General features: G+C 47.8%; 2 protein-coding genes across 2 annotated transcripts in view; one reads left to right on the top strand and one right to left on the bottom strand.

Annotated features, from left to right (window-relative positions):
- Window positions 1-1,728, top strand: part of SCFD2 (sec1 family domain containing 2) — a 399,990-nt gene extending 398,262 nt beyond the window's left edge. The window contains exon 9 of the mRNA XM_005681611.3: window positions 216-1,728. Coding sequence (XP_005681668.2) covers window positions 216-308 — 93 coding nt within the window. The 3' untranslated portion in view covers window positions 309-1,728. The remainder of the gene's footprint in view (window positions 1-215) is intronic.
- On the bottom strand, window positions 5,824-10,504 carry RASL11B (RAS like family 11 member B). The gene is made up of 4 exons (XM_005681610.3): window positions 9,983-10,504; window positions 9,287-9,343; window positions 8,066-8,142; window positions 5,824-7,276 (listed from the first exon to the last, which is right to left on the bottom strand). Exons 1-4 carry the CDS (start codon window positions 10,122-10,124, stop codon window positions 6,806-6,808), a joined length of 747 nt encoding a protein of 248 aa, XP_005681667.1. The 5' UTR covers window positions 10,125-10,504; the 3' UTR covers window positions 5,824-6,805.

Here is a 12,806-nt window from a genome sequence, read left to right as displayed (position 1 = left end):
CTGCAAGCCACCCTTCCCAGCCTGCGTTCCCCTTCTTCCACCTGGGACTGGAGAACTCACTGGCATTCTAGCAGCTGCCTTCTGCCCTCTCCTCCACAGCATCCACTCTATGCCGTCCCTTCAAAGAAGTGTGTTGCATTTTATTTCTTGTTATCGAATAAGCTGGGCTTGGCTCTCCTAATTGTCTGCAATGTGTTTGCCCCTCCCATTGTTAGGTAATCGTGCTGTCCACGCGACTCCTGAAGCCACTTAACATCCCTGAGCTGTTGTTTGTGACTGACCGGCTGCATCCAGACCTTGGCTTCTAAGCATCTCCTAAGAAGAAGATCCCTACCTGAGCTGGAAATCCCAATACTGTTATCTGTTAAAATCCAAATCAGTGTCCCTGTTACTAATCATGGTTATGACTGAATGTTGTCCAAAGGATCTTCATAACCACACAGTGTGAAGTATTGCTGAGATTTTTTTTAAATCATTTTTCTAAAGGCATCAAACTGCCTTTCAGCTGGCCTAATTCATGATAATGCCCATTTATCCTTACCCCTCTCTCTGTGATCTTTCTGACTCCACCTGCAAGTTCATTCATTCCAAACAAGTGCCTGTCGGTGAGTGTTGGTAGATTACAAGCTGTTTGATCTGCAGTTGCTCCAGGAGAAGTTAGACATGCTTTAGAATCATGGGTGTCAGGAAAGTTTGGTTTTCAAGATAATGTAGCTGAGGAGGGAACATTGCAAATGGGATGTGAGGCTTTGTTTCTCTCTTGATCTGAGACATTTCTGAACAGGGGAGGAAAAGAGGGGGGCAGCTAGGGCAGTGCGGATCGTCTGCCTCTGTTGTAAATCTCCTGCCTTTACAAAGAGCTGCGTTGTTCCTGTCTGCTCACTGGGTAGGGCTGCCAGCCTGCCTGGAACAGGAGTGGGAGAGAGGTTGATTGGAGCCCTGCGACAGCCCATGAAAGGTTTCTTCTCCTCCCAAAGCAAGGCCCCAGTAAAGATATCTGGTCCAGGAGGTCTAGGTTGGAACCCTACCCCTTATGACTTATGATTACACATTTCGACTTCTTTCTTTTCTGTGAATCTTAGTCTTCCTTCTAGCCATGACAGAAAAACCTAGACCCACAGAGTGGAATTATATAAGAACTCCAGCAGAAAGGGACCTCTTGGAACCCATGCATTTGTAGGTGTACAGTTGATGGAAATTTCTAGCATCTCTAAAAGATGTTTATAATAAAGAGGGAAAGCTGAAAAACAATGACTGGTGTGAATTGAACAGGTAGAAGAAATAAAATGTAAACCAAAATGTCTCTACTTTTAGTTCTGTGCAAAACGCTACCATTTTATGAGAAAACTGTGAAGTTGGAAATCATTTTGAGATGTCATCAAGGCAGGTTTTCTTGACCCCGACATTCTTTATTTTGTCCAAGTATGTTTTCCACCTAACACTGGTTCTTTCATGGTGCTGAAATAGTGGAGACCCCAGATGCTTTCATTCATTCTACTGAGAAGTTTGAATTTGAGTAAGGGAGAAAATGGCGGATAGCTCCGAAGAAATGATCATTAAAGCAAAGATCACTCTTTTTAAAAATGAATAAATAACCTCTTGAATCCCCTGGTGGTCCTGTGGTTACAACTTAACATTTTCCCTGCAGTTCCCTTAGTTCCCTGACCAGGGAACTAGGCATGGCCAATAAATTAATTAATTCATTAATAAAGTAAATAAGTAACCTGTTGTGGGTCTCCAATCTGTATTCATTTGATCACTCATTCATTCCCAACTCCCCAGTGGCACGTGCCAGGCAGTCCCCAACGTTCCAGGACACAGTGGGGAATGAGGCTTATCCTGGACTCCATGTCTCTCACAGAATGAACATCTGGGGCTTTTCCTGATGCTTGGGCCCTGTGAGAGGATCTGGTCAAGGTTAAGTTTCAAACCATATGTCTATGTGCAAAGGAAACTTTCAGAAAATACAGAACTCAAACTGCTAACAAGCGGTTCCCTCTGGGAAGGAGTCTATCATAGGAGGACTAAGAAAAGGTGACGCCTCTCAATATATTTGTGTCATTTGAATATTTTCACAGTAGATGTATTGATATATTACTCTTAGGCCTTTAATGTATTTTTACAAGTTGATTTCCTCTTGTATAAAAACAATATTCCAAAGCTTCTAATCTGAAGTGGTAAACAAAAGAAGTTTCTGATTGTAAATGTTACGTATCATCAGTTACTGTGTTCCCCAAATGCTCACACTACTAGATTAAATATAGCCAGAGGCAGTCTCTGAGTGGTGGGGGAAACATCAAAAGTTTAGTTTATAATCATCTTTTTCCATCTCTGTGGTCACAGATTGTAGAAACTGAGCTAGGCAGACAATCAGATAGCAGAAGGCTTTGGAGGAAAGGTGAACTGAAAGAAGATCGTGGTGACCAGAGTTTGCTTTGAATAAAAAGGTCGGAGGCACAGGACAGGGTGCTGCTCCTTGAATGAAAAGCAGGAGCAAGATGAAGACTTGGTGTAAATCCTGCAAAGGGCCTTCAGCAGATAAGGAAAAAGCAGGGACTCCAGAAGTAGCACATCTGGCCCTGGGTGGAGGATGGGGTAGGGGGGACACAGGGAACAGTTGTGCTCTTGGCATCTTGTGAAGCAGCAATGGTTAGAACAGAGGTCCACAGTCTTGTCTGGGTTTGAGTCTCAGCTCGCCACTGCCAGCAGTGTGGAGATCTCCAGGCCTCAGCGCCTCCATCTATAAACCAGGGAATAATAATGAGCGGTCCCCACCTTGTGAGAGGGCTGCTGTAGAAGGGTCCCATCCCTAACACAGCTAGCCTGTGGCACTTAGCAAGGTGGGTTTTCACTCCTGGTTTATTTATTATAACAGATAAAGCTCTGTAATTCCTAGTGGCCTTTTCCAAGCACCATCTTGACTTACCAACAGAGGCTCAGCGGGGCAGCCCCACACCACCATCCTACACCAGAGTTACCCGAGGGCTCATTCCTAAGGGATTTCACCACAAGCTTGAGCAACAGCTTTATCTTCCACAGGGTATAAAGTGAATGTTGAAATCTCATTTTTCACCAGCACGAGGGGCTCACCACAAGCAGGCCCACAGCTCTGGAACCTGGGATTCAGGCAGGGTGGTGGCCGGGTGCTGACAGGGAGCCCCAGGCCAGGAGCATTCAGCCACCTCAGCCCACAGCTCAGTGCCAGGCCGGCTGTAGAGCGTTTGGATGGTTTTGATTTGCAGCAGGGAGGAAACTTGAAAGCCAGACATCTCTACAGACGAGGATCTGGGGCTGAGCAGACAGGCTGTGGGCCGTGCTGGCCCCTGCTCCAGCTTGGACGTCTTTATTACTGAACTGGGACTGGAGGCCAGTGAGCAGCTGGCTGATGGCAAGAGCAGATGCGGCCTTGGCAGCCAGGCAGGCCTGGGCCAGGGAGGAGCCACGAGCCCGGGGTAGCAACAAGGAGGCTAAGGGAAGCCTGATGAAGAACACGGGGCCAAGACAGGGAGGACCCGCATCTGCAAGCCAGAGGAACAGAGAAGCGATGGTGGCTTGCTTAGAGGAGCCTGAGCTGCAGAGTCGTGAGCTGGCTGCCTGGCGTCTGGGCATCAGGCAGACCTGGGTGGAGTCTTGAAGCTGAATCTGCCATTTAGAAGCTCATTTTTCTGAGCCTCCCTTCTCTGCGTCTAAAGGGACTAAAGAAGGGACTAAAGATGGATTGTGGGGTTGGTGTGGAGAATGAAAGTTATTTCAAATCCCCCTCCAGTGCTGGGGACATAGGTTTTCAGTCAATAGAAACAATGACTGCCTGTGTGATCCCAGCTTTCATCTCTCCGACTCTCAGTTTTCTCATCTTTAAACTGGAAGTGCTATCATTACCTTCCTTGCAGGATTCTTCAAAAGATTAAAGGAGATGGATTATAGTCTGGCATTCTGTAAATGCTCAGTAATTCTGATTCCTTTCTTCACTCCCCTGAACACACACACATCTCTCCCTTCTTCTACCCAGGTGGCAGGGAGGCCATCCCCTGCCTAGGTAGGAGGGGACCGTCCTTGGTGCCATGTGATTGCAGATACTAAAAACCAACGAGGAAGTCAGAGATATAATGAAAGAGAAGAACAAAGGTAATGAAATAGGGCGATAAATTTGTGAGAAGGAAACATGGTGTACTCTAGAACTGTAAATAGTCAAGTCAGCCTGAGACAGTGGACAGGAACGCAGCTCAGGTGGTTTCCAGCCAGGGGTCAATCTCTCTCTTCCAGAGCGGCCTCCAGCGAAGCATTATCCCCGGGATGGATGAGAGCCGAGACTCTTTCAGCCCGAATTTCTGAAAGGAAGTTTAAGAGACCGAGTCCAGTGTGGTGGGGAAGTGAGAGGCAATGGACAAGTGCCAGGAGGTCAGGAAGGACAGCTCACGAGGGAGGAGGAGAGGTCTGCCTGAGCTCTGCAGATTCCTGGAGCAGGTGGGATGGAGAGGGAGGCAGCCAGGCACCACTCATGAACAGAGGATGTCCAACACTGCTCAGCACCACTGCAAGATAAAGCCCTGGGGAACACTCATCTTCTTTATTTCCAGAACATGGGTAGAAGACCATTGTTAAGTATATAAAGATGAACCACTCACTCACTGGACATTACTAATATAGCCATGTAGGATGAATAAAACCAAACGTGAGCAGAATCTAATCAGAGATCCTTGTCACTGCCTTTGAAAGAAGAGATTTTTAGAACCTCCTGTGAGCACCATTCCCTCCCTGCACCCAATACCTTCTCAGAGGTTAGGTTAGGCTTGAAGTGTAGAAAATTGCCCTCCACCTAAGGAAGGTGTAGGGCATAACCAGAAGCCCTGTCAAGAGCAGGCAGGACATTTACCCTGTGGGGAAACAGATTTGAAAGTCTGGCATTGTGCCATAGTAGACCCTCAACTCTTCATGATGGCTGCTTCCCTCAGTCCCAAGGCCCCATACATGCAGCAGAGGCCCGTATATGAAATGCTGTGAAGGAGAAAGAACATTGAATATAGTCCGAAGACATTGATTCATGCCCTGTGAACTCAAGGACATCACTCTAAACTCAGAGCCTGTTTCTCTCACCTGTAGAAACACTGGTATTTCCTCCTCTGCCCTCCCCACAGGGTTATCCTGAGGGTTACATGAGATCAGTTATGTGAAAGCACTCTCAAGACAAATACAAGGTGTAATTATTTCCACGTAAACGTGGTGACTCACCTGGCTTGTATGAAAGTTCTCCCTGGCCCGGATGGAAGCAGATGAGAGTTTTAGCACATCACCTGGGGCAGGTGCCACGCGGGAGGGGTTCCTGAACCACCCTGCATCAATGGCTATGAGCTTCTACAACATGAGAAAAATGTGCACTTTTCAAAAGTGGCGCCCAATGAAGGCTCGCCAAATAGGGCAAATAATAAGCAGTGATCTTGTATAGGAGCATGCTCTTCCATGGCTTAGCCAGGACATCTCTTATCAGCTTAAAATATAGACCCAGACATCTGTCTTAAGTTTCCCTGGAGGATCAGGAAGGAAATGAATAGATGTGTTACTCTTGACTAAAGAGCAGCAAACCAGAATTTACAAACTCAAAGGCCGGGGCCTTTGACAAGTTATCTAACTTGTTTTCAAGTTTGTTTCCTCATCTGTAAAACAGGGATAAGAATAGAATGCACCTTGGTGGTTTGTTGGGAAACTCCAGGGCTCACCCCAGGAAGGCAGAATGCCCGCTCGACGTGCCTGAGAAACACTAGGTGATGAGACATACAGTCTGAAGGACAAAAGGTGAACATTTCAATCAAGACCAAGTCAGACGTCTGCCCTTTTAAAATGAGCTTTATTGTACACAAAATAAATTACAGTTTAAGCCAAAGCATGAGTGGCTTTTTAAAGTGCATCTGTGTAGGGGATTCGGCAGTCGCCCCTGCATCTGTTCACTTGCTGTAAGATAGTGTTTCCACAGTTAAGCCACAACTCGGCCAGGTCTCGAAGCAACCCAGCGTTATTGCTGTGTTTACACAAATCACATCAAAATCAGTTGGACACATTTTGTTTTTCTGTACCTGATGCAATGATCTGGAAAAAAAAAAAAAAGACTTATACAGCCTCACAATTATTCAAAAGTCTGGGGCTGAAAAGTCTGTGCTCTCAACCAGCCAACACGTTCCCAACTCAGCATCCTCATACTGTGTCTGAGCCCAGAAGCTTACACAAGTCTGCATATATAACATTCGGCCCCAAAACTCCACTCTTTCTAGTAGGGTGGAGGTAGCATTTTCTTCTTTTTCTTCAAAAAAAAAAAAAAAAAGAGAAATCTGAGTATCCTTCAGGTTTGAAAGTCATTCTATAAGGAAGAGTATTCCAGAGACACATACTTGTATAAGAAAATCAATTCTTTCTTTTGGGGGGAGAAAAATAAAGGGGGAAAAAAAAAGTCTGTGAATGCTTAATCTGTTCTTTCATTCCCACTGTAAATCACATCAATATATTGGGTGAATCTACAACTGACTGTCATTTACAAGGTAGTTAACAAAATCCCAAGCCATCACCCAACCCCTCCCCGCTCCAGAGGGAAAGTCGTGGAGGCTGTTTGGCATCATCAGAGGTGGCTCGTTCACACCACATCAGTTCTGCCCCCCTGCTCAGGACAACACTTCCTCTCCTGAAGCGGTTCAACAGGCCCTCCTGGCCTCTCTGCTCCAGCCCTTCCTGGAACCACAAGTAACCGCCAGCATCCAACGTTCCTGCATCACCCCGGACCCCTTCCCGGGAAGACCGAACCCCCTCAAGTACCCCTGCTTCAGACGGAGGTGACAGTCCTGACTTTGGCCGAGAGGGCTTGCTTGAACCTCCTCTTCAGGTCCTGCATGTTGGGGGACTTGGGCCGAGGGATGAGGGAGGTCCGTCGCTTTTCTGGCGTGCCACTGGGCTGCTGTTTGTGACTCACTTCTTTGCACAGCACGTGGAAAGCGTTGTAGACGTCATTGTCATTCTCGCTGACGGACACCTCATAGAAGGAGCAGCCCAGCATGCTGGCCAGCTGCAGTCCGAGCTGTGGGTCCACCTGCTTGATGTGTAGCAGGTCGGCCTTGTTGGCCACGACCACCACGGGCAGCCGGGCACCCAGGTGCAGCTGCTGCACGTGCTGGTAAAGCTGGCTGGTGAGCTCATAGCTCTTGTAGTCAGTGATGGAGAAGACGATCACCACGGCGTCTGCCCAGCGGATACACCTGTTCAGCTGCTCGGTGCAGCTCAGGCCATTCTCGTGGACCTGAAAGAGAAGGGGTGACAGCAAGGTGAAGGGCAAGGGCCGGAGAGAGCCCTGGCTCAGCTACAGAGAGAATTCAAAAGAGCCCTGAGCAAGAACACCAGGTTGCAGGCCATCAACAAGTTCTATCCCCCTACACTTTAGCTTTCTCGACAATATGTTGATCCAGCTGCATGGAGCTGGAATAAATAACAGAGCAGCTCACCACACTCAAGTGGAAAATTGACCTGCAGAGAACTCCATGCAGAGAGACTTTGTAGTTGCACAAAATGGGAAATTAACTGGCTAGACAGTAAGTCTGGGGAAGTAAAGATAGGAGCTGGAAGCATTTAAACCTGGATAACTGCCCAGTTCAAGAGGGAAAACACACACACACACATATGCTAGCATGGCTCTTTGTCTATAGAGTAACTTTCCACAGTGTAAGAGTGATTCTGAGGATTTGGAGACGATGCTTAGATGTTTGATTTTTAATGCCAAAAACACAAATGTAAAAACTGACCTTTTAAACCCTAGTATGGGCATTCTGCCAAATCCAAGTGTGTTTGGTTTGGTCTTTCCTGCTGAGTAAAATCGTCCTAAAAGATTTCTGCCCCTTTAGCCAAGTCTCCCATCTAGGCTAAGACTGATCAACAGCCAGATACAACTGAAGTGTCAAGCAATATATAAAAGCCTAGACTTGACTCCCCAGGTTTCTTTCCTTCTTCAGCACAAGGTACTTTGAAAACATGAGAACAACTCTGCGGCCAAGCAGACTCCCTTTAGACTTAGTCACATATCTCAGACACTCACCTGAATACCTGGAGTGTCTTGAACCTGAATAGCCAGGGTTTCACCTTCTATTTGGACTTGTCTGGTATAGAGATTACCTATAAAGAGGGGGAAAAAAAAGATTATGTCCTTCCTTCTTGTACAACTTTTAAAACATTGTAGGGAGGAAAAAAACATCATAGGATAATTCTTACTTAGAAATTATAACCTGAACCAATGCACAAAATAAGCTATAGGCTATTCTATTTAATGGACATTTCAGATGTTTTTTTAAAACAACTGCAGTTTCAACCCTGCATAGGCAGGTTTATTAAAACTAGGACAAAGCTTGTTACATTTTTGGAAACTTAATTGTCTAATTTTAAACAAAACTTACATGTTTAGAGAATTTCCTCGAAAAAAAATGTTCTTGTTCTATTTTCGTACTTATTGCTCTTTGGCACCAATTTATTTTTTAGCCATTAGATATAATGGCTTAGTGGGCAGATATTGTTAGTAAATTCACAGCCAACATCATCAATTGGAATAAAATTGCAACATAGCTGACTCTACATCAAAGCAGAAGGCTGCCATGCCTTATCAGGGGATGGTTTATATAGTACATTTGAAGTAATCCCCTGTAGGTACTTCATATGGTCTAAGGAATTAAGCAATTTGCTAACAGTGCATAGGTAGAAAGCCCTTAAGCCTCCCCAGTGGATATCCTTAATCACAGGAATTGAAAGGGTGTCCAATCATTTATTCAGGAACTCTCCTCCTAAAATTTTACCATGTAGTTATTTTTCTTTGTTAAAAAAAGAGAACTTTAGGTTTACAACTGCACTCCTTTGGCCTCTGCTTTAAAAGGTCACCTCTGAAAGGCAGCCAACAGAGAAGGCGAGGGGTGGGGGTAGGCGCTGGCCATCTTTTTTTTTTTTTTTTTATGACTTTCGAAGGAGTGTTTTGAAGGGAGAGGCTCTTGAGTACAAAGGGTGCTTCCAACTGGGGTCCCTATAGTTAAAACATACCAAGGAGAATACTTTCAGGCCCTTGATAAAATGATGAATGGGCTCGGAATGGAATGAGGCCAGATGGCAGTTATGGGAAGGGGGGCACACAGGAGGGGGCTAGGAAAGTTGGAAGGGGCAGGATCCCGGTGCTCTAGCTGTCACTCTGAAGGAACCTGCCTGGTAGACACTTATAAAATGGGAACAGCAGTACTAGCGCAGGCTGACAGCACTTTCTTCAAATACATTTCCTCACCTGCATTTCTTTCATAGTCGCCGATGAATCGTTTGGTGAGGAACCGGACCACGAGAGCTGCAGGTCAGAAAAGAGAAAGGAAAGGGGGTTAGCCTTGGCACAAGAAGTTAGATTGGTCTCCCCCCTTTAACCCCTACCCTAAAAAACAACTCTCAGGAAAAGCCAACCACCAAATGAAATTCCTACCCTGCAGCTCCCTGACCCTACTTCCAGACACAACGGCGAGGGGGCTAGGAGGCATTGTGAATTATGGCTCTGTCCAGCTGGAAGGGTCATTTGGCCCACCCCCATTCTCCGAGCCCGGCCGAGCCACACCTAAGCCTGCCCTCAGACAAACGTCTTTCCTAACCTTAAAGAGCTCTAGGAAGGGTTATGTTCACTGACTCCCCTTTCTGTGCCAGATACTGCCAGGGGCTCAAGAACCCAAAACTTCGAATCCCAGTTGTGTCGGTTGTGCAGAGGGCCGTCAAGCCATTTAGGATCAGTTTGTTCCCCTCATCTGATGAAGGAAGGGGGAGTGGAAACGAAGCTGTCTAAGGTCCTTCCCCAGGGACCGCGGATCAATAGGAGAGGGTAGGCGGTCCCGTTGCAGCTCCAACGTCTACTCCAAGCCGGGTTTAGTCGAAACTGCCAGCGGGGGCCGCCGAACTCCAGACCGAGAGTTAAGCGGGTTCTCGCCGGAGCGCGAAGACTCACCAGTCTTGCCCACGCCACTGGCGCCCACTACGGCGATCTTGACCAGGCGGCGGCCTGCGGCCCCCAGGCAGAAATCTGCTGCGGCTGCGCTGCCCGGGGCGGGGTACTCGGCTATGGTGCACATGTTCTGAATGAGGCGCATCGCCGCTTCGGCCGGGGCTTCACCGCGGGGGACGGGACCTGCTGAGCAGGAAGAGGATCGCGCTGCGCGACAGCGGCGGGAGGACCAGGCAGAGGACTCCGCGGTTGAAAAGAAGAAAAGAAAAAGAAAGGGGAAAAGAAAAAAAAAAAAAAGCACCGAAGAGGACGCAGAGGCCAACTAGAGCAGGCTCAGGCTCCCGGCTGGGACTGCAGCCGGGTTGCGCGCGCGCTGTTTTCTCCGAGACCGGCCCCACCCCTTGCTTCCCGCGGCCAATCCCGGGGCGTCCTGCGCGAGGCCCCGCCCACGGCGCCGCTCCTAGCGCGCCGCGCCCCTGGGGTCTCTCGGAGCCAGTGCGGGGCCCCGTGAGGCGTGGGGGAAATGGGACAGGCAGCCTGGGAGGGGGTAACGGGGGGGCTGGAGGCGACCGCGCAGCCAATGGCGGGCGCCGGGGACAACAGCGCCGGGCGCGGGCCTAGGTCCTGCTGCACCGGCACGGGGCAGATGCTGTGGCTGTGGGGTTGGGGAAGCGAGGCTGGGTCTGGGGTCGGCGGTGGGAGATGTCTGCACCCTGGCTGCCTGCCAGCCCGCAAGAGCTCCGCCCCAGTCCCTCATGAGCTTTCCTAGGCATCTTCACCCTCCCGGATGACCAGCCCGCCCGCCTACTCCCTGCAGCCAGCGGACCTCTGGGCCCAGCCCCGCCCACCTTCAGGGAACCTGCGCCCAGGAGGCCGGGCCCTCTAGGGTGTGAGCCCTCGGGGTCTCTCGTCTGGCTGTCCAGCTGCGTGCTTGTCTCCTAAATTTGAGAGACACTGACTCGGGTGCATCCGTGGTGGCATATCCCGGATCACAGATTTGACTACAATGGCGATCTATTAAAAGACTCGGTACCCACTCCCACTTTGACGTTGACTTTGGCGGGTTGTGGGGGTGGGGAGGGTGGTGGTGGTGGGAAATAAACTCACCCTTCTTGTTCTACCTCTTGTTGGCCTAGTGACAAGCTCACGTGAACACACATATGGTCGGGTGCGTGTACAGCACACCCAGAGGCAAATCTAGAAGTAATTATAGAACAAGCTTTCTAGCGCCTCACACACCTCACACCTCCTCCAGGAGCTGTGAAAAGGAAAGAAACGGTTGCCCCAGCTGTCTCGGGGACCAGATTGGGAGGCAAAAAGCATCTGAACTTAGTCTGGTTATGAGGAATGGCAGTCAGTTAAGTGACTTGATGCCAGTTTGAGCTCATAAAATCCCAAGCTCCAACCCCTCACATCCTCACCAAGGAAAGGCATCTGAATTCCCCATGCAAGCAACGTTCTGTAGCTGGAACTGCTGCACAATGTCACCAGACACTCAGGCTGACCGCTTACCCATCCCCCCATCTCACCCCTCTCCTCGCCACCTCCCTAACCTTGCCAGCCCCCAAATCTTCCAGAGGCTTTTATCCTAGAGGTATATGAGAGCAAACACTGTGGCACTGTGTCCACACCCACATTAAAGGATAAAATGTAAAAGTAAAGTAAACCAATTCCCTTATCTACACATCAGGCATCTAGTTCAGCTCCCCCTTCCAACCTTGACTTCACTGACCAGGTATGTGACAGAATTTATGATGCTGACCTAGTTCAGATGCTGAGATGAACTCTCTAGCCTGTCACGGTTTAGGTGTTTGCAGGAACTCAAGGACAAAATAGGAGAGTAATCTCAAGTTGCTTGGCAGCAAGTCTGCTAGAAAAGGCAACATAATTAGCAAGACACACAACCTTAGCCATAAACACAAGGAAAGACTGGCTTCTAGGGAGGTCTCAAGAATGACAGAAATTCAGCCGTTTGAGTCCAAAGGGAAAAGATATATCCAAATGCACTATGTTTTTCTGTCTAGTTTAACTCAAACTTGAATTTTGCTGTTCATAAACACTCCAAAGAAATGTGCTGGTTTTTTTTTTTTTTTTTTTTTGCCATAAAATCAAACTTAGGAAGACGGTAATTACAGGTAACCATGTACTTTTCAACCCACCCCCTCCAAAAAAAGGCGGTAATTCTATGATGCTTACATGGTAAAATAATTGTGTACTCTATAAAGTTTTTGTTTAACTGTTTTTTATACACACACACACACACACAGAGAAAGACATACAAAAGTTGTCAAGGGGAAATTTGCTTTGAATCATTTTAGCTTCTGGAGCTTGATTTTTCAGTACCATGAGCCTGTACCAAGCCTATGATTTTTCTGTCTGAAACACAAAGGCTGAATTTGGTATTCTTATTTTAGGTCTAAACCATCTAACTGTGCTTTAAAGAACACAGGAAGGAAAGAAAGAAGAAAAAGATGGGGGAAAGCTCTTCAGATTCCAAATATCAAGCAAGGAACCTACCTACCTCCACCCCACCCTCAGACCATGACACTGAGAGTTACCCCTTCTCAGAAATACATAGAATTAATATAAAGGAAGAGGAAGGAGCAGGAGAATTGATGTGCATTGAAGGCTTGTTTTATTCCAGGCTGCAGATTAGGGATTTAACAAGCAAAACTCTCCTTTTTCCTTCGTGACAGTCCTAAAAGGCAGATGCCATCATTACTTCCCATTGCAGTTTTCTGCTGCTGCTCAGTAAACCACCCCCAGCCTTCACGTCTCACAGTTCTGTGGGTTGACTGTGCTCAGCTGGGTGGTTCTCCCTTGGGGC

This window comes from Capra hircus, chromosome 6, assembly GCF_001704415.2.
Source record: "Capra hircus breed San Clemente chromosome 6, ASM170441v1, whole genome shotgun sequence".
Lineage (NCBI taxonomy): Eukaryota > Metazoa > Chordata > Mammalia > Artiodactyla > Bovidae > Capra > Capra hircus.
This window is presented reverse-complemented; position numbering and strand designations above follow the sequence as displayed.